Genomic DNA, 20,137 nt, shown 5'->3' on the forward strand with positions numbered 1-20,137 from the left:
CATTTGCAAAAGAATGATGTGAGATCCCTATGTCAGACCATACAAAAAACAGTAAAAATGGATCAAAGGGCTGGGTGCAGTGGCTCATGTCTGTAATCCCAGCACTTCAGGGGGCTGAGGCAGGAGGATCACTTGAGCCCAGGAGTTCAAGACCAGTCTGGGCAACATGGCAAAACCCCATCTCTACTAAAAAATACAAAAATTAGACGGGCATGGTGGCACATGCCTGCAATCCTCCCAAAATCAGGAGGCTGAGGCACTAGAATTGGTTGAACCTAGGAGGTGGAGGTTGCAGTGAGCTGAGATCATGCCACTGCACCCCAGCCTGGGCAGCAGAGAGAGACTGTCTCAAAAAAAAAAAAAAAAAAAAAAAAAAAAAAAAAAAAGATAAAAAATGTAAATATATGAGCTAAAACCATTAAAAAATTAAAAGGAAACATAGGAATAAATCTTCATGACCTTGGGTCAGGGTTAGGTGATGGTTTCTTAGCTATGACACCAAAAGCACAAGTGGTAAAAGGAAATACACATAATTGGACTTGATGAAAATTTTAAAAATGTGTGCTGCAAATGATGCCTTCAAGAGAATGAAAAGACAACACACAGCATAGGAGAAAATGTTTGCAAATGATATATCTGATAAGGGGCTTGTATCAAGAATTCATAAAGCACCCCTATAACTCCATAGTAAAAAGATAGATCGGCTGGGCACAGTGGCTCACGTCTGTTATCCCAACACTTTTGGTGGCTGAGGCAGGCAGATCATGAGGTCAGGAGTTTGAGACCAGCCTGGCCAACATGGTGGAGCCCTGTCTCTACTAAAAATACAAAAATTAACCAGGCGTGGTAGCGGACACCAGTAATCCCAGCTAGTTGGGAGGCTGAGGCAGGAGAATTGCCTGAACCCAGGAGGTGGAGGTTGCAGTGAGCCGAGATCGGGCCACTGCACTCCAGCCTGGGTAACAGAGCTAGACTCTGTCTCAAATAAAATAAAATAAAATAAAATAAAAAGTATATATGTATATATAAATCACCCAGAATGGACAAAGGATCTTGACAGACATTTCTGCAGTGAAAACATGTAAATGACCAACAAGCACATGAAGAGACACTCAATGTTATTAGTCATTAGCAAAATCCAAATCAAAACCACAATGAGATAAAATTTCGCATCTAGTAGGAAGACTTTAATAAAAAAAAGACAGACAGTAACAGGATGAGGAGAAGCCAGAAGACTTATGTATTGCTGGTGGGAATGTAAAATGCAGAATGTAAAAATGATGAAGCTGTGCTGGAAAGTAGTTTGGCACTTCCTCAAAATGTTCAACACAGGGCTATATGGCCCAGCAAATCCACTCATAGAGAAACCCACCCAAGAAATTAAAGCATATAGTAACACAAATATTTGCAGGTGAATGTTCATTTCCTTCCTTTCTTCTTTCCTCCCTCCCTCCCTCCCTCCTTCCTTCCTTTTATTGAGAGGGAGTCTCATTTTGTCTCCCACGGTGGAGTGCAGTGGGGTGATCTCACCTCACTGCAACCTCCGCCTCCCCGGTTCAAACAATTCTGCCTCAGCAGCCTGAGCAGCTGGGGTTACAGGTATGTGCCACCACGTCCGGCTAATTTTTGATGTGGGCCAGGTTGGTGTCAAATACTTGACCTCAAGCAACCCACCCATCTTGCCTCAAAGTGTTGAGATTACAGGTGTGAGCCATTGCGCCCGGCCATAGCAGCGTGAGGACCCGGGGATTCTTCCCTGAGCATTTTGCGAGTCGGTTTGGAGGGTGGAGGCGTGACTGTGTAGCGCGTCCCGGGGACCATTGCATCCGGAAGCGGCCATCGTGCGGCTCCTTCCCGCCTACAGAATGAGGGGGCCGGGCCTTGAGGAGGAGGTCCACGCCCGCCGCGGGGGTGGCTCCCGACCGCGGACAGGGTTCGAGTCAAGGGCTGCTCCTACGGTGGGGAGGGGAAAGCCTCCCTGAGGGCGGCGGCTAACGCACAGCGAGGCCGAGACTCTCCAGGGCCCCAAGGTCGTTTTCCACCTCAGGCCTCCCCTCCTGAGGCAGGGCCCGGAACTTCTCGTTCTCGCCTCAGGCTGCGGCCCACTTGCCAGCCCGGCAGCCGGACGCGCAACTGAAAGCGCCCTCGCCCCGCCCACTGCGTGGCGCGCCCCCGGCCGAGCCAATCAGAGCTCGCTGCTTCGGCACCGCGCGCCAGCTCTCTCCGCCCCCCAGTTTAAGAAAGAGCGCGAGGGACTGGCTGGACCGCAGCACCGCGTTGCGCGGAAGGTGAGCGTAGGGGATTGCAGGCGGCGCCGGCCGCGCGGTGCACGAGGTCCTCAAGACGCTTTCCAACCGCGAAGGAGCCTTCCGCAGAGCGCCTCAAAGGCGCCCGCCAGCCCATGCCGAGCTCAGCGCGGCGGCGGGATGCTGGCGCTGGCCGCCTGCTTGGGGCTGGTGGTGGCCGACAGGGCCCAGGACAGCCTGGCGCCTGGCCCTCGGCAGGCTCTTAGTGTACACGGCGCTGCCCCCGGAGGCGGTGCTCGCCCGCTGCCTGCGACGCCCATGCAGGGCGGTGCGCTGAGTTCCGAGGAGGAGCTGCAGGTCGCGGTGCTGCGGCTGCGGGAGACCATCGTACAGCTGAAAGAGATGCTGGGCGCGCAGCGCTAGGCCATCCAGGAGCTCACGGGCAAGCCGGCGCGCGGTGCGTAGGGCCACAGGCAAGGACACTACGGTCCATCTGCCGCGGGATCCCGGCCACATCGTGGAGCAGTTCAGCCAGCAGCTCGCTGCAGACCTTCAAGGACCGCCTCTAGAACCTCGAGGTAGCGGGCAGAGCACGGGGGACCTGGAAGTGGGGATGCGAGTCGTGGGCTGGAAGACACAGGAGGATCGGGGAAGGGACCGTGGCCTGGGGGAGAGTGTGATCGTCCGCGGGGTGAGTTGGACTTTAGGGTGAAAGGTGGGGTCTCGATCCTGCTCGGGAACTCCCCTGCATGGCATCCCTTCACACCCCCCTGCTCTTGCTGGAAAGAAACGTTTAAATTCCCTCCCGTGCGCCGGGGCTGCCCGCGGGACCCGCCGAGCACTTCCCGAGGTCCGGGCTAACAAACCCGGATGACCAAGCCGCGGGCGCCAAATACCCGGGGACGCGGGTAGCCTCTTGCAAATCTCCAAGCAGAGATGCGCTCCGGCAGGCCGTGTTTGTGCTGGGGATATTAAAAATCCTCTTTTCTAGCTATTTGAGAAGACATAATAAATTATTGTTAGATATGTTCACCCTACAGTGCTGTAGAGCACCAGAACTTAGTTTTCCTATCTGGCTGCCCTATGACTTTTTAACCTTTCGCAGCGGGTTGCTGCGTGGCTGCCGCCAGAGCTCAGCTGCAAATTCGCAATTGCAAAAACGTGGAACCAGCCCAAATGCCTATCACATGGGTAATGGATAAAGAAATGTGAGAAAGATTGTTTTTTTTTACAGTAGCTGCACCATTTTACATTTCCACAGGCAACGCATGAGGATTCCATTTTTTCCACGTCCTTGTCAACACTTTTTTTTGTCCATCTTTTTTTTTTTGTTATAGTTATCTTACTGGGTGTGAAGTGGTATCTCAATGTGCTTTTGATTTGTGTTTCCCTAATGATTAATGATGTGGAGCACCTTTTCATGCGCTCATTGGTCGTTTGTATATCTTATTTTAAGAAATGTCTACTCAAATCCTTTACCTATTTGCGGGGGGCGGGGGGAGCTTTCTTTTTAACTTTAATCTTGATTCACGGGTACATGTGCAGATTTCTGACATAGGTAAACTTGTTCCATGGATATTTGTTGAATAGATTAGGGCATCATCCAGATATTAAGCCTAATACCCATTAGTTGTTTTTCCTGATCCTCTCCCTCCTCCTACTCTCCACTCTCTGATAGGCCCCAGTATGTGTTGTTTCCCTCTGTGTGTCAACGTGTTCTCATAATTTAGCTCCCACTTATAAGTGAGAACAAGCGGTATTTGGTTTTCTGTTCCTGTGTTAGTTTGCTAAGGATAATGAACTCCGGCTCCATCCATGTCCCTGCAAAGGACATGATCTTGTTTCTTTTTATGGCTGCATAGTATTCCATGGTGTATATGTACCACATTTTCTTTATCTAGTCTATCATTGATGGACATTTAGGTTGATTCCATCTCTGTTCTATTATGAATAGTGCTGCAGTGCGCGCATACCTGCATGCGTCTTTGTAACAGAATGATTTATATTGCTTTGGGCATATACCCAGTAGTGGGATTGCTGGGTCAAATGGTATTTCTGTCTTTAGGTCTTTGTGGAATCACCACATTGTCTTTCACAATGGTTGAACTAATTTACACTCCCACCAATGTAAACACGTTCCTTTTTTCCTACAACCTCTCCAGCATTTGTTATTTTTTTACTTTTTAATCATAGCCATTCTGACTGGTGTGAGATTGTATCTCATTGTATTTTTAATTCGATTATGTTTTTATTGTTGTAAGAGTTATTTATATATTCTAGATGAAAGTCCCTTTATCAGATATATAATCTAAAAATATTTTTCTTAGGCAGGATTTGCAGCACTTTTTCCAGCCTCCTTTCATAAGCGCGTTCAGCCTCTCTTCAGCCCCTATCTTCAAACAGAGCCATGGTTTATCTCAGATGTCTTCCCAATCCTGATTCCAGATCCAGGCTCCAGAAAGCCCTGGTTTTATTTGGCTTGGGTTTCTCCTGTGTCCAATAGATGAGATGTTTATGAGCCTCGATCTATCAGTTTTCTTTTTGATGTTTTATCCATCATCCTTCAGTTTTTAGCAAAAAGCCTCATTCAGTCATGAACTCATAGCATCAGACTGTCCTGAAAGATGTCTGTCAATATTGTATATTATTTGTGTGTGTATGTGTACTTTTTAAAAAGTTGGAAGGCTGGATCTATTGGCATTTTACTATTTTTTCTTCCTTATGCTTAGAAAGATTTCTGTCAATCTAAGAGGAGAGAAGCATGATCTTATAGTTTCTTATAATGGTTTTCTTCCTTCTTATTAGCTATTTTAGATATTAAAATATATTTGTGTCTCTTTCAGAGTATATTTCAGTTTTAATTCTATCCCATTATTTAATTTTTTTAAATCCCTGCACCAGAAGCTGGAAGCATAGCTTTTGTGTGTGCATGTGTGTCTCCTCTAAACCTAGCACACGGCTGGGTATATCATAGGTGCTCAACAAATATTTGCTGGATGAATTTATGATTGAAGGTTAGAACACGGGAAGGACACAGAGGGCAAGTGTTGTAAGATGCTGATGAGGACATTGTTGGAATGGCTGACAGTGACCTTGAAAGAAGAAAAACTAGGACCTGGCTCAGTGCCTATCACATAGTAGGCACTCAGTAAAATATTTAAGATGTGAAAAGAGTTTTGAAGTGGTAAGCTCTATATGAATTAACTTCCTCTAACTGAATTATCCCCCACTCTACTGTTGCTCTAAGCCACCTTAAAACTCTTATCCAGCACCACTCTTCCTTTATTTTTTTTTTAAGACAGAGTCTCACTCCATCACCCAGGCTGAAGTACAGTGACACTATCTCGGCTCACTGCAGCCTCCACCTTCTGGGTTCAAATGATTCTCGTGCCTCAGCCTCCTGAGTAGCTGGGATTACAGGCCTGTGCCACCACACCCAGCTAATTTTTGTATTTTTAGTAGAGATGGGGTTTCACCATGTTGGCCAGGCTGGTCTTGAACTCCTGACCTCAGTGATCTGCTCACCTTGGCCTCCCAAAATATTGGGATTACAGGCATGAGCCACTGCTCCTGGCCTGGAAAAAGTAAACTTTACAGATCATTTATTCCAACCATATCATTTTACGAGAAAGGTAACCAAGGTGTGGAGTAGTTAATTGCCTTTGCAGAACCCAGGGAGCCACCTGACTCCCTCTGAGCTAAGGAATGCCCAGATGACTGGTAAAACTTCGCTTCTGAGTGTGTCTGTGAGGGTGTTTCTGGAAGAGATTAGCATTTGAATAAGTAGACTGAGTCAAGAAGATCATGTCTCACCAATGTGAGTAGGCATCATTCAGTCCACTGAGGGCCCAACAAGAGCAGAAAAGCAGAGCGAAGGCCAATTCTGTCTTCCATTCTCCTTGGCCTGAGACATTCACCTTCTCCTGCCCTGGGCTATCGAAGTTCCTGAGCCTTTGAACTCAGACTGAACTGCACCACCTGCTTTCTTGGTTTGCTAGCTTGCGTATAGCAGATCATGGGACTTAGCCTTTATTATTTAAAAAAAACCAATTCTTAATTATTGTGGGTACATAGTAGGTATATATGTTTATGGGGTACATGAGATACTTCAATATAGGCATGCAGTGAATCATCATCACATCGTGAAAAATATGATATCAATCCCCCCTCAGGTGTTTATCCTTTGTGTTACAGACAATCCAAGGAGACCCTTTTCATTATTTTAGAATGTGCAATTAAATGATTACTGACTACAGTCCCCCTGTTGTAATGGCAAATACTAGGTCTTATTTGTTCTATTTGTTGAACCCGTTAACCATCCCCACCTCACCCTTGCCTACCAAGCCTCCATTAATTTATTTATTTTTTGAGACTGAGTTTCGCTCTGTCACCTGGCTGGAGTGTGGTGGCGTGCTCTCAGCTCACTGCAACCTCCACCTCACAGATTCAAGCAATTCTCCTGCCTCAGCCTCCAGAGTAGCTAGGACTACAGGTGCACCACCATGCCCAGCTAATTTTTGTATTTTCAGTAGAGACGGCATTTCACCATGTTGGCCAGGATGGTCTCGATCTCTTGACCTCGTGATCTGTCTTCCTCGGCCTCCCAAAGTGTTGGGATTACAGGTATGGGCCACCACACCCAGCCATTATTTATTTATTTTACAAATATATTACTTATTTTATAAATACATACATTATTTATTTTATAAATATATAGATATATAAGCAAGTTATTTATAAATGATTTATAAACAAATACATGCATTATTTACAAATATATAACAATATAAATTATAATTATATAAACTGTTTATTATATATGAACATTTATTGTTTAGATATATAAATATTTGTGTGTGTGTGTGTATATACACACAGAATTCTGTTGGTTCTGTTTCTTTAGCGAACTCTGACTAAAGCACTTCCAATGCAGTGTTCTCTTCTCGATGATGAGTTCAGCTCCACAGATACTGTTCCAAGTCCAAATTACCTTTAAGGACCAAGGGCAGAAGGATTTTGGAGGCTCACCTCTGCATTAAGTAGCAGATCCTGCTTTTGAGAGGGCCTTTCCAGGCCCCTTGACAAAACGTAGCAGATAGGAATTGTATTTCAGGACCCCAGGGATTCTCAGGGAGAAGCTATGGAATCTACATCCCGGAAGACTTTAGTCTGTTTCTGACACCAGAAAAGACAAATTGAAGCAATCTGCTAAGCCATTTTACCAATTGTTGGTTACACAGAGGGCCAATGTGGTGTTTGCCCTGGAATCTGTAGGAAGAGCCAGTTGTTTGAGTGTTAGACACTCTGGTTTCCCTGGAAGACCTTGTGGATGGGTTTAACTCTGAATCGAGGTGCTGTGTCACCAAACCTCCCCATGGACATTGATTGTGTTGTTACTTTTCTGATCTTAGTCTCTATATCTTTTGTTCTAAAACCAAGTTCATGAGACCAGGTCAGTGGTATCATGTCTCACCCTTACAAAGACCCAGCACCGTGGCTGGCAAAATTCTCAGCTCAATAAATGGGGATCATCTGTTTTTATCATGATTGTTATTATGTGGGTGAAAGGGAGAAGAGTCAGAGCTACCAAGTTTTTATCCCTAGACTCAAAAGCCCAACCTGGAGAAGTATAGAAGGAAATCACTCATTTATTTATTTAAGAAATGTTTATCCAAAATCTATTATGTGCTAATAACTGTGCTGAAGCTACAATTGGAAGTCACACAAACCTGGCTGTTTCCTCTCAGAGCCTACAGTATGGGAGAAAGAGAGATGATTATTCAAACAATAAGCAAATTATATGCATCCGCAGGAAATCACAGGACCAGGCCAGGCATAGGGGCTCATGTCTGTAATCCCAGCTACTTGTGGGGGCCAAAGAATGAAGATTGCTTGAGCCCAGGAGTTGAAGGCTGCAGTGAGAAGATTGCTTGAGCCCTGTTGCTTAATATTTTTTTAACTAAAAATTTTTTCAAGACGGGGGCTTGCTCTGTGTCCCAGGCTAGAGTTCAGTGGCCTGATCATGAATCACTGCAGCCTTCAACTCCTGGGCTCAAGCCATCCTCCTGCCTTGCCTCTTAAGTAGCTGGGACTGCAGACACAAGCTACCATATCCAGCTAATTAAAAATAATATTTTTAGAGACAAGATCTCGCTCTGTTACCCAGGCTGGTGTTGAACTCCTGGATTCAAGTGATTCTCCCTCCTTGACCTCCTAAAAGTATTGGGATTACAGGCATGAGCCGCCACGCCTGGCCTGTTGCTTGTTTTGTTGTATCATCTCTTCATCCCTGTTCCCAATTGCCAGCACTGAGGTGCAGAGTGAGGAGTAAACACTGCTGTCCTTAGAGCTACTCTATCCATAAACAATGGTCATTCTTGGGCCAATCTTGGACATCTCCAATATCTACGTTTCCCCCTGTGTCATGGACTGTATGTTTGTCCCTCTCCACCACCAAATTTATATATTGAAACTCTAGTCACCAATGGGTATTTGAAGATGGTATTTGAAGATGGGCCTTTGAGAAGTGATTAGGTCATGAGGGTGGACGCCTTATGATAGGAATAAAGCTCTTCTAAGATAAGATAGGAGGGAGAGCTTGTTTTTCTTTTCTCTCTTCATGTGAGCAAATCGGAAAGATGCCTTTCACCAGAATCTGACAATGCTAGCACACTGATCCTGGACTTTCAGTCTCCAGAACTGTGAGAAATAACGCCACCCAGTCTATGACATTCTTGTTATAGCAGCCCCAGCTGATGAGGACAACCTGTATCAGTTCAAATCTCTAGACAAACAGAAGAAAAGAAAGAGTTAGACATGGCCAGGTGTGATGGCTCACTCCTGTAATCCCAGCACTTTGGGAGGCTGAGGTGGGAGCATCACTTGAATCCACAAGTTCAAGAGCAGCCTGGGCAATATAGAGACCCCATCTCTACAGAACAATTTAAAAATTAGCTGGGTGTGGTGTTGATGTGCACTGAAGTCCCAGTTACTCAGGAGGCTGAGGTGGGAGGATCTCTCGAGCACAGGATTTGAAGGTTGTGAGTAAGCTATGACTGCACCACTGCATTCCAGCCTGGGCAACAGAATGAGATCATCTCCAAAATATGAAAAAAAACCAAAAAGAGTTGGACATGAACAGGATTCATTGCAGGAAAAGCCTCTGAAGGATAAAAAGAAGGAGCAGGAACTGGTGAGGAGCACCTCTGGATTGCCATGCGGGTCTGACACCTGTGAGCAGAGATGGGAAGGAGAGGAGCCTGGATGGAAAAAGCCCTGGGCCACAGCACAGCTCTGGGAGAGTATCGGCTAGATCTCTGCAGAGTCTGAATTAATTATCTTTCAGTGTTTTACAAATCACCTCGAAATGCAATGGCTTAAAACAAAAGCAGACTTTTCTTATGTCACAGTTTCTGTGGATCAGGAGTTCAGAAGCAGCTGAGCTGGGTGGCTCTAGTTCCTGTCCTCTCATGAGGTTGCAAGCAAGATGTTGGTTACAGTCATTTGAAGACTTGATTTGGGTGGGAGGAGGTACTTTCAAGGTGGCTCACTCACGTGGCTGGCAAATTGATACTGGCTGTTGGCAGGAGGCTTCATTTCCTTGCCATAGGGACATCCCCAAAGAGCTGCCTGAGTGTCCTCAAGGCATGGTAGCTGGCTTCCCCCAGAGTGAGTGATCCAAGAGCATGCAAGACAGAAGCTATGGTGTTTATTATCATCTGGCTTCCAAAGACTGGCAGCATGAGTTCTGTAGATCCTACTGAATTCTATAGAATTGCATGGGTTCGCCCATCATGGGACCTGTGGTTGCATGGTTCAACCCATCATGAGAGTGGTCTACATGGGGTGTGAATACCAGGAGGCAAGGATCATTGGGGTTGTGGGGGCTGGCTGCCACACTCCACAAGCAAAAATGGACTGTTGGAGGAGCCCCACAGTGGACAGAAACAGTTTGGCTTGTTTGTCTTGCTCTGCTTAGCCACTAGGAGGAAAGCACGGCCTCTATGTAAGTCTTGAAGAAGATTGGTGGAGGATCCGAAGGGACAGTCACTCGGGGCTGACCATCAACTATTGTGAGCAGATCCTCTTCACAATAAGTTCTATTGAAGGATGATCTGAGCTGCTCAGCTCCCTAGCTTCTGCATGCCCCCATTCCTTTTCATAGATAAACCCTGAGAATATTCAGTTCACAAGCCCCAACTTTCCAAGCTTCCCTGAGTCCTAGAATAAGCACATCTTCAGGTTGAGCTGAGAACGTTGTCATATTAAGACAAGGAAACTGCAGCATAGAGAGAGATGATATACCCAAGGTCCCCCCAAAAATGACAGAAGCAGAAATAACATGAAGGTTTTAAAATCCCAAGCCTGATACTCTTTTCTTTGTGCCATGAAGTCCCCATCTGTGTAAAGGACTGGCTTGTTAGGACACTCCAGACTGCTAAATATGCCATTATCTATGATGTACATTCCTATTTTTACTATTATGGCTGCTAAGCAACAGATTTGATTTCCTAATTATATTTTTCTTTGGCTAAAATAAAAATTAATTTCCATTCCCTGAACAGCCATCACCTACTGATAAGAGGAAATTACTCAGGAGATTGAGCGGTAAACCCATTGTATACCAGTGTTATCTACAAGTGAGTGCAAGAAGCTGCCATTTGTTACCTGCTCATTCTGTGCCATACTCCGTGCAAGGTATCTTCTTTCTCCCAAGCTTGTGAGGCTGATTTCAATGTTTTTATTTTATTTTTATTTTTTTTTTGAGATGGTGTCTGGCTCTGTCACCCAGGCTGGAGTGCAGGGACGCCATCTCGGCTCACTGAAACCTCCCCCTCTTGGGTTCAAGTGATTCTCCTGCTTCAGCCTCTTGAGTAGTTGGGATTACAGGTGCCCACCACCACGCCTGGCTAATTTTTATATTTTTAGTAGAGACGGGGTTTCACCATGTTGACCAGGCTGGTCTCGAACTCCTGACCTCAGGTGATCCACCCACCTCTCGCCCTCCCAATCAATGCTCCCATTTTAAAGTTGAGAAAATGGAGATGACAGAGGTAAAGCAACTTGCTCAGAATTATATGTGAGTTAAGTGGTAGAACAGAATGTAAGCATGTCTGCCTGACTCCGAGTTTGGTCATTTTTTTCCTGTATGAGACTATTTTCAATTCTAACACAGTAGGCCCTCTGTATCCTGGGGGGATTTATTCCAGGAACCCCTGCAGATATTAAAATCTGCAGATACACAAGTCTCTTTTATAAAATGGCTTAGTTGGCCGGGTGTGGTGGCTCACAACTGTAATCCTAGCACTTTGGGAGGCCGAGGCAGGCAGATCACCTGAGGCCAGGAGTTCGAGACCAGTCTGGCCAACATGGCGAAACTCCATCTCTACTAAAAATACAAAAATTAGCCTGGTGTGGTGTGGGTGCTGGTAATCCCAGCTACTTGGGAGGCTGAGGCAGGAGAATTGCTTGAACCCAGGAGGCAGAGTTTGCAGTAAGCCGAGATCACACTACTGCACTCCAGCCTGGGGGACAGAGTAAGACTCTGTCTCAAAATAAACAAATGAATAAATAAATAAATAATAAAATGGGTTCATACAGTCAGCCCCACTATATCTACAGGTATGGATCCCCAGTTGGTTCGGTCCTTAGATGGAAGAGGCACAGATACAGAGGACTGACTGTATCTCTTAGTTTCCTAGTGGAAACTAAGAAAGAAAGCCACATGCTTGGTCAGAGGGGACTTTATTCAGTAGTTTTTGTTGGAGTTACTGATGTTCAGAGTCTACTTCTCAGCCTTGGTTCTGCTGCCTAACAGTTTTGGGTCACAAAAAAGAAAAAAAAGTATGTGAGTCTCGGGGAATTGATTCACATTAATCTCACAGGAGACTGATATGTATGCCTAAATGACACTCTGTTCTCTTGCAAGGGAGTGAGCAAAATTTTCATGTTTATCCTCCAGATGACCTCTTCCCATAAACCTGATAAGTGAATTACTAAGCAGAAGGCCGCTTAGCAAGTGTAAAATTAGAACCAAAGTGTATGGGAGGCAGCTTTGAAGAATCTTGCAGCTTGCAGATGATCCTTTCTTGAAGTCCTGTCTTATGTGATGGGGAAATTTCAATGTCTCTCTAAAAAAACACACACACACACAGAGAAGTATTGTCATGTCAAAGACTCATTGCTTTGTTTCACAGACTTTTTATGATACCTTCCCTATATAGAAATGTTTTTTCTTCAAATATTTTCTTACAGTTGATTAGGTGGCAACTTTATTTACTATGCAACCATATTTCACAACGTGTTACTATTTTGGCTTGGAAACTCTGTCCTAATACGGCTTTGCAAATCATTAACATTATACCTCACGTGCAGTTTTCCTTATAATGGTAAAAGATGAATCAATCTAGCTCCTACAAGGCCTCATCCTTTTCCAGAGTCATGAACATTTCCTGAACCCCCACACCTCCCAGATGATGGGATGCAATCTGTTTTAAATCACAACTGATTGAACCAGGCATGGGTCCCTAACTTATCCAATCTTTGCATGATGAGTATGCAAAGAAGATGTAGACCAAATTCTGTCTCTAAATAATTAGATGTGAGAAATAGAGGAAGAATAATTGTTAGTAGGGAAAGCTGAATGATGGGAGGTCAGGAGGTAAAAGGATGTGCCCTACGTGAGTCTCCTAGAATTGCCACAACAACGTACCAAAAATGGAATAGCTTAAATTACAGGAACTTATTGTCTCACTGGTCTGGAGCTGGAATTCTGAAATCAAGATGTCAGCAGGATTGGTTCCTTTTGAGGGCTGAATCTGTTCCATGTCTCTCTCCCGGCTTCTGGCAGCCCCAGGTGTCACCTGGCTTATAGATGCCATTCACCCTGTATCTTCACAGCATTCCCCCACTATGTGTGCCTGTTTCTGTATCCAAAATTTCCCCTTTTCTAAGGACACCAGACATATTTGTCCATCTAGCCTAATGAACTCATTTTAACTTGATTGAGTCTGTCATGACTCTATTTCCAAAGAAAGTCCCATTCTGGATTGGGCATGGTGGCCCACACCTGTCATTCCAGCTCTTTGGGAGGCTGAGGCAAGAGAATCACTTGAGCCCAGGAGTTTGAGACCAGCCTGGGCAATATAGCAAGACCCCATGTCTAAAAAATAAAAATAAAAATGTCGGGAGCAAGATGGCAGAATAGGAACAGCTCCAGCCTCCAGCTCCCAGCGCGAGCGACACAGAAGATGGGTGATTTCTGCATTTTCAACTGAGGTACCGGGTTCATATCACTGGGGAGTGCCGGACAATCGGTGCTGGTCACCTGGTGCAGCCCGACCAGCGAGAGCTGAAGCAGGGCGAGGCATTGCCTCACCTGGGAAGCACAAGGGGGAAGGGAATCCATTTCCCTAGCCAAGGGAAACTGAGACACACAAAACCTGGAAAATCGGGTAACTCCCACCCTAATACTGCACTTTATGAAGGGTCTTAGCAAACGGCACACCAGGAGATTATATCCCACACCTGGCCTGGTGGGTCCCACGCCCATAGAGCCTCCCTCATTGCTAGCACAGTAGTCTGAGATCTAACTGCAAGGCAGCAGTGAGGCTGGTGGAGGGGTGCCCGCCATTGCTGAGGCTTAAGTAGGTAAACAAAGCCTCCAGGAAAGTGGAACTGGGTGGAGCTCACCACAGCTCAAGGAGGTTTGCGTGTCTCTGGAGACTCCACCTCTGGGGATAGGGCATAGTTAACAAAAAGCAGCAGAAACCTCTGCAGATGTTAATGACCCTGTCTGACAGCTTTGAAGAGAGCAGTGGATCTCCCAGCACAGGGGTTGAGATATGAGAACAGACAGACTGCCTGCTCAACTGGGTCCCTGACCCCTGAGTAGCCTAACTGGGAGACATCCCCCACTAGGTGCAAACCGACACCTCACACCTCACACGGCGGGGTACACCCCTGAGACGAAGCTTCCAGAGCAAGAATAAGACAGCAGCACTCGCTGTTCAGCAATATTCTATCTTCTGCAGCCTCTGCTGGTGATACCCAGGCAAACAGGGTCTGGAGTGGACCTCAAGCAATCTCCAACAGACCTACAGCTGAGGGTCCTGACTGTTAGAAGGAAAACTAACAAACAGAAAGGACACCCACATCAAAACCCATCAGTACGTCACCATCATCAAAGACCAAAGGCAGATAAAACCACAAAGATGGGGGAAAAAAGCAGTGCAGAAAAGCTGGAAATTCAAAAAATCAGAGCACATCTCCCCCTCCAAAGGAACACAGCTCATCGCCAGCAATGGAACAAAGCTGGACAGAGAATGACTTCGATGAGTTGAGAGAAGAAGGCTTCAGTTGATCAAACTTCTCAGAGCTAAAGGAGAAACTACATACCCAGCACAAAGAAACTAAAAATCTTGAAAAAAGAATGGAAGAATGGATAACTAGAATAATCAATGCAGAGAAGGACATAAACAAATGGACAGAGGTAAAAACCATGACACAAGAAATACGTGACAAATGCACAAGCTTCAGTAACCGACTCGATCAACTGGAAGAAAGAGTATCAATGATTGAAGATCAAATGAATGAAATGCAGTGAGAAGTCTAGAGAAAAAAAGGAAAAAGAAAGGAACAAAGCCTCCAAAAAATATAGGATTATGTGAAAAGACCAAATCTATGTCTGATTGGTGTGCCTGAAAGTGAGGGGGAAAATGAAACAAAGTTGGAAAACACTCTGCAGGATATCCAGGAGAACTTCTCCAACCTAGTAAGGCAGACCAACATTCAAATTCAGGAAATACAAAGAATGCCACAAAGATACTCCTCGAGAAGAGCAACTCAAAGACACATAATTATCAGATTCACCAAAGTTGAAATGAAGGAAAAAATGTTATGGGCAGCCAGAGAGAAAGGTCGAGTTACACACAAAGGGAAGCCCATCAGACTAACAACAGATCTCTCGGCAGAAATTCTACAAGCCAGAAGAGAGTGGGAGCCAATGTTCAACATTCTTAAAGAAAAGAATTTTCAACCCAGAATTTCATATCCAACCAAACTAAGTTTCATAAGTGAAGGAGAAATAAAATCCTTTACAGACAAGCAAATGCTTAGAGATTTTGTCACCACCAGGCCTGCCCTATAAGAGATCCTGAAGGAAGCGCTAAACATGGAAAGGAACAACAGGTACCAGCCATTGCAAAAACATGCCAAAATGTAAAGACCATCGAGGCTAGGAAGAAACTGCATTAACTAACGAGCAAAATAACCAGCTAATATCACAATGACAGGATCAAGTTCACACATAACAATATTAACCTTAAATGTAAATGGACTAAATGCTCCAATTAAAAGACACAGATTGGCAATTTGGATAAAGAGTCAAGATCCATCAGTTTGCTGTATTCAGGAGACCCATCTCACATGCAGAGACACACATAGGCTCAAAATAAAGGGATGGAGGAAGATCTACCAAGCAAATGGAGAACAAAAAAAAGCAGGGGCTGCAATCCTAGTCTCTGATAAAACAGACTGTAAACCATCAAAGATCAAAAGAGACAAAGAAGGCCATGACATAATGGTAAAGGGATCAATTCAACAGGAAGAGCTAACTATCCTAAATATATATGCGCCCAATACAGGAGCACCCAGATTCATAAAGCAAGTCCTTAGAGACTTACAAAGAGACTTAGACTCCCATACAATAATAATGGGAGACTTTAACACCCCACTGTCAACTTTAGACTGATCAATGAGACAGAAAGTTAACAAGGATATCCAGGAATTGAACTCAACTCTGCACCAAGTGGACCTAATAGACATCTACAGAACTCTCCACCCCAAATCAACAGAATATACATTCTTCCCAGCACCACATAGCACTTATTCCAAAATTGACCACATAGTTGGAAGTAAAGCACTCCTCAGCAAATGTAAAAGAACAGAAATTATAACAAACTGTCTCTCAGACCACAGTGCAATCAAACTAGAACTCAGGACTAAGAAACTCAATCAAAACCACTCACCTACATGGAAACTGAACAACCTGCTCCTGAATAACTACTGGGTACATAACGAAATGAAGGCAGAAATAAAGATGATCTTTGAAACCACTGAGAATGAAGATACAATATACCAGAATCTCTGGGACACATTTAAAGCAGTGTGTAGGGGGAAATTTATAGCACTAAATGCCCACAAGCGAGAGCAGGAAAGATCTAAAATTGACACCCTAACATCACAATTAAAAGAACTAGAAAAGCAAGAGCAAACACATTCAAAAGCTAGCAGAAGGCAAGAAATAACTAAGATCAGAGCAGAACTGAAGGAGATAGAGACACAAAAAACCCTCCAAAAAATCAATGAATCCAGGAGCTGGTTTTTTGAAAGGATCAAGAAAATTGATAGACCACTAGGAAGACTAATAAAGAAGAAAAGAGAGAAGAATCAAATAGACGCAATAAAAAATGATAAAGGGGATATCACCACCGACCCCACAGAAATACAAACTACCATCAGAGAATACTATAAACACCTCTATGCAAATAAACTAGAAAACCTAGAAGAAATGGATAATTTCCTGGACACTTACACTCTCCCAAAGAACCAGGAAGAAGTTGAATCCCTGAATAGACCAATAGCAGGCTCTGAAATTGAGGCAATAATTAATAGCCTACCAATCAAAAAAGTGCAGGACCAGACGGATTCACAGCCAAATTCTACTGGAAGTACAAGGAGGAGCTGGTACTATTCCTTCTGAAACTATTCCAATCAATAGAAAAAGAGGGAATCCTCCCTAACTCATTTTACGAGGCCAACATCATCCTGATACCAAAGCCTGGCAGAGACACAACAAAAAAAGAGAATTTTAGACCAATATCCCTGATGAACATTGACGCAAAAATCCTCAATAAAATACTGGCAAACCGGATCCAACAGCACATCAAAAAGCTTATCCACCATGATCAAGTGGGCTACATCCCTGGGATGCAAGGCTGGTTCAACATACGCAAATCAATAAATGTAATCCAGCATGTAAACAGAACCAAAGACGAACACCACATGATTATCTCAATAGATGCAGAAAAGGCCTTTGACAAAATTCAACAGCCCTTCATGCTAAATACTCTCAATAAATTTGGTATTGATGGAACGTATCTCAAAATAATAAGAGCTATTTATGACAAACCCACAGCCAATATCATACTGAATGGGCAAAAACTGGAAGCATTCCCTTTGAAAACTGGCACAAGACAGGGATGCCCTCTCTCACCACTCCTATTCAACATAGTGTTGGAAGTTCTGGCCAGAGCAATCAGGTAAGAGAAAGAAATAAAGCATATTCAGTTAGGAAAAGAAGAAGTCAAATTGTCCCTGTTTGCAGATGACATGATTGTATATTTAGAAAACCCCATTGTCTCAGCCCAAAATCTCCTTAAGCTGATAAGCAACTTCGGCAAAGTCTCAGGATACAAAATTAATGTGCAAAAATCACAAGCATTCTTATACACCAGTAACAGACAAACAGAGAGCCAAATCATGAATGAACTTCCATTCACAATTGCTTCAAAGAGAATAAAATACCTAGGAATCCAACTTACAAGGGATGTAAAGGACCTCCTCAAGGAGAACTACAAACCACTGCTCAGTGAAATAAAAGAGGACATAAACAAATGGAAGAACATACCATGCTCATGGATAGGAAGAATCAATATCGTGAAAATGGCCATACTGCCCAAGGTAATTTATAGATTCAATGCCATCCCCATCAAGCTACCAATGAGTTTCTTCACAGAATTGGAAAAAACTGCTTTAAAGTTCATATGGAACCAAAAAAAAGCCCGCATCTCCAAGACAATCCTAAGTCAAAAGAACAAAGCTGGAGGCATCACGCTTCCTGACTTCAAAATACAGTACAAGGCTACAGTAACCAAACAGCATGGTACTGGTACCAAAACAGAGATATAGACCAATGGAACAGAACAGAGTCCTCAGAAATAATACCACACATCTACAGCCATCTGATCTTTGATAAACCTGAGAAAAACAAGACATGGGGAAAGGATTCCCTATTTAATAAATGGTGCTGGGAAAATTGGCTAGCCATAAGTAGAAAGCTGAAACTGGATCCTTTCCTTACTCCTTATATGAAAATTAATTCAAGATGGATTAGAGACTTAAATGTTAGACCTAATACCATAAAAACCCTAGAAGAAAACCTAGGTAATAACATTCAGGACATAGGCATGGGCAAGGACTTCATGTCTAAAACACCAAAATCAATGGCAACAAAAGCCAAAATTGACAAATGGGATCTCATTAAACTAAAGAGCTCCTGCACAGCAAAAGAAACTACCATCAGAGTGAACAGGCAACCTACAGAATGGGAAAAAATTTTTGCAATCTACTCATCAGCAAAGGGCTAATATCCAGAACCTACAAAGAACTCAAACAAATTTACAAGAAAAAAACAAATAACCCCATCAAAAAGTGGGCAAAGGATATGAACAGACATTTCTCAAAAGACGACATTCATACAGCCAACAGACACATGAAAAAATGCTCATCATCACTGGCCATCAGAGAAATGCAAATCAAAACCACAATGAGATACCATCTCACACCAGTTAGAATGGCAATCATTAAAAAGTCAGGAAACAACAGGTGCTGGAGAGGATGTGGAGAAATAGGAACACTTTTACACTGTTGGTGGGATTGTAAACTAGTTCAACCATTATGGAAAACAGTATGGCAATTCCTCAAGGATCTAGAACTAGAAGTACCATATACCTCGGCCATCCCATTACTGGGTATATACCCAAAGGATTATAAATCGTGCTGCTATAAAGACACATGCACACGTATGTTTATTGCAGCACTATTCACAATAGCAAAGACTTGGAATCAACCCAAATGTCCATCAGTGATAGACTGGATTAAGAAAATGTGGCACATATACACCATGGAATACTATGCAGCCATAAAAAAGGATGAGTTTGTGTCCTTTGTAGGGACATGGATGCAGCTGGAAACCATCATTCTCAGCAAACTATCACAAGAACAGAAAACCAAACACCGCATGTTCTCACTCATAGGTGGGAACTGAACAATGAGATCACTTGGACTCTGGAAGGGGAACATCACACACCGGGGCCTATCACGGGGAGGGGGCAGTGGGGAGGGATTGCAATGGGAGTTATACCTGATGTAAATGACGAGTCGATGGGCGCTGACGAGTTGATGGGTGCAGCACACCAACATGGCACAAGTATACATATGTAACAAACCTGCACGTTATGCACATGTACCCTAGAACTTAAGGTGTAATAAAAAATAAATAAATAGGGCCAGGCATAGTGGCTCATGTCTGTAATTCTAGCAGTTTGGGAGGCCAAAGCAGGAGCATAACTTGAGATCAGGAGTTCAAGACTAGCCTGGGCAACATAGGGAGTTACCATCTTTACCAAAAATTAAATTAAAAGTTAACAGGCCAGGCGCTGTGGCTCAGGCCTGTAATCCCAGAACTTTGGGAGGCTGCGGCGGGTGAATCACCTGAGGTCAGGAGTTGGAGACCAGCCTGGCCAACATGGTGAAACCCCTCTCTACTAAAAATATGAAAATTAACCAGGCATGGTGGCACATGCCTATAATCCCAGCTACTCAGCAGGTTGAGGCAGGAGAATGGCTTGAAACCTGGGAGGCAGAGGTTGCAGTAACCTGAGATCGTGACACTGTACTCCAACCTGGGTGATAAGAGTGAAATTCCAGCTCAAAAAAAAAATATATATATATATATTAGCAAGGTGTGGTAGCACATGCCTGTGGTCCCAGCTGCCATCGAGGCTGAGGTAAGAGGATTGCTTGAGTCTGGGAGGTCAAGGTGGCAGTCA

The 20,137-nt window shown here is 44.1% G+C and overlaps 1 protein-coding gene across 1 annotated transcript in view; it reads left to right on the forward strand.

The window, feature by feature from the left end:
• The window catches only part of LOC105466768 (uncharacterized), a 68,914-nt gene that overhangs the window by 461 nt on the left and 48,316 nt on the right, over positions 1 to 20,137 (forward strand). Inside the window, exon 3 of the mRNA XM_071094149.1 lies at positions 2,067 to 2,824. Within this exon, the coding sequence (XP_070950250.1) occupies positions 2,067 to 2,669 (603 nt within the window). The 3' untranslated portion in view covers positions 2,670 to 2,824. The remainder of the gene's footprint in view (positions 1 to 2,066; positions 2,825 to 20,137) is intronic.

This window comes from Macaca nemestrina, chromosome 4 (assembly GCF_043159975.1).
Source record: "Macaca nemestrina isolate mMacNem1 chromosome 4, mMacNem.hap1, whole genome shotgun sequence".
NCBI lineage: Eukaryota > Metazoa > Chordata > Mammalia > Primates > Cercopithecidae > Macaca > Macaca nemestrina.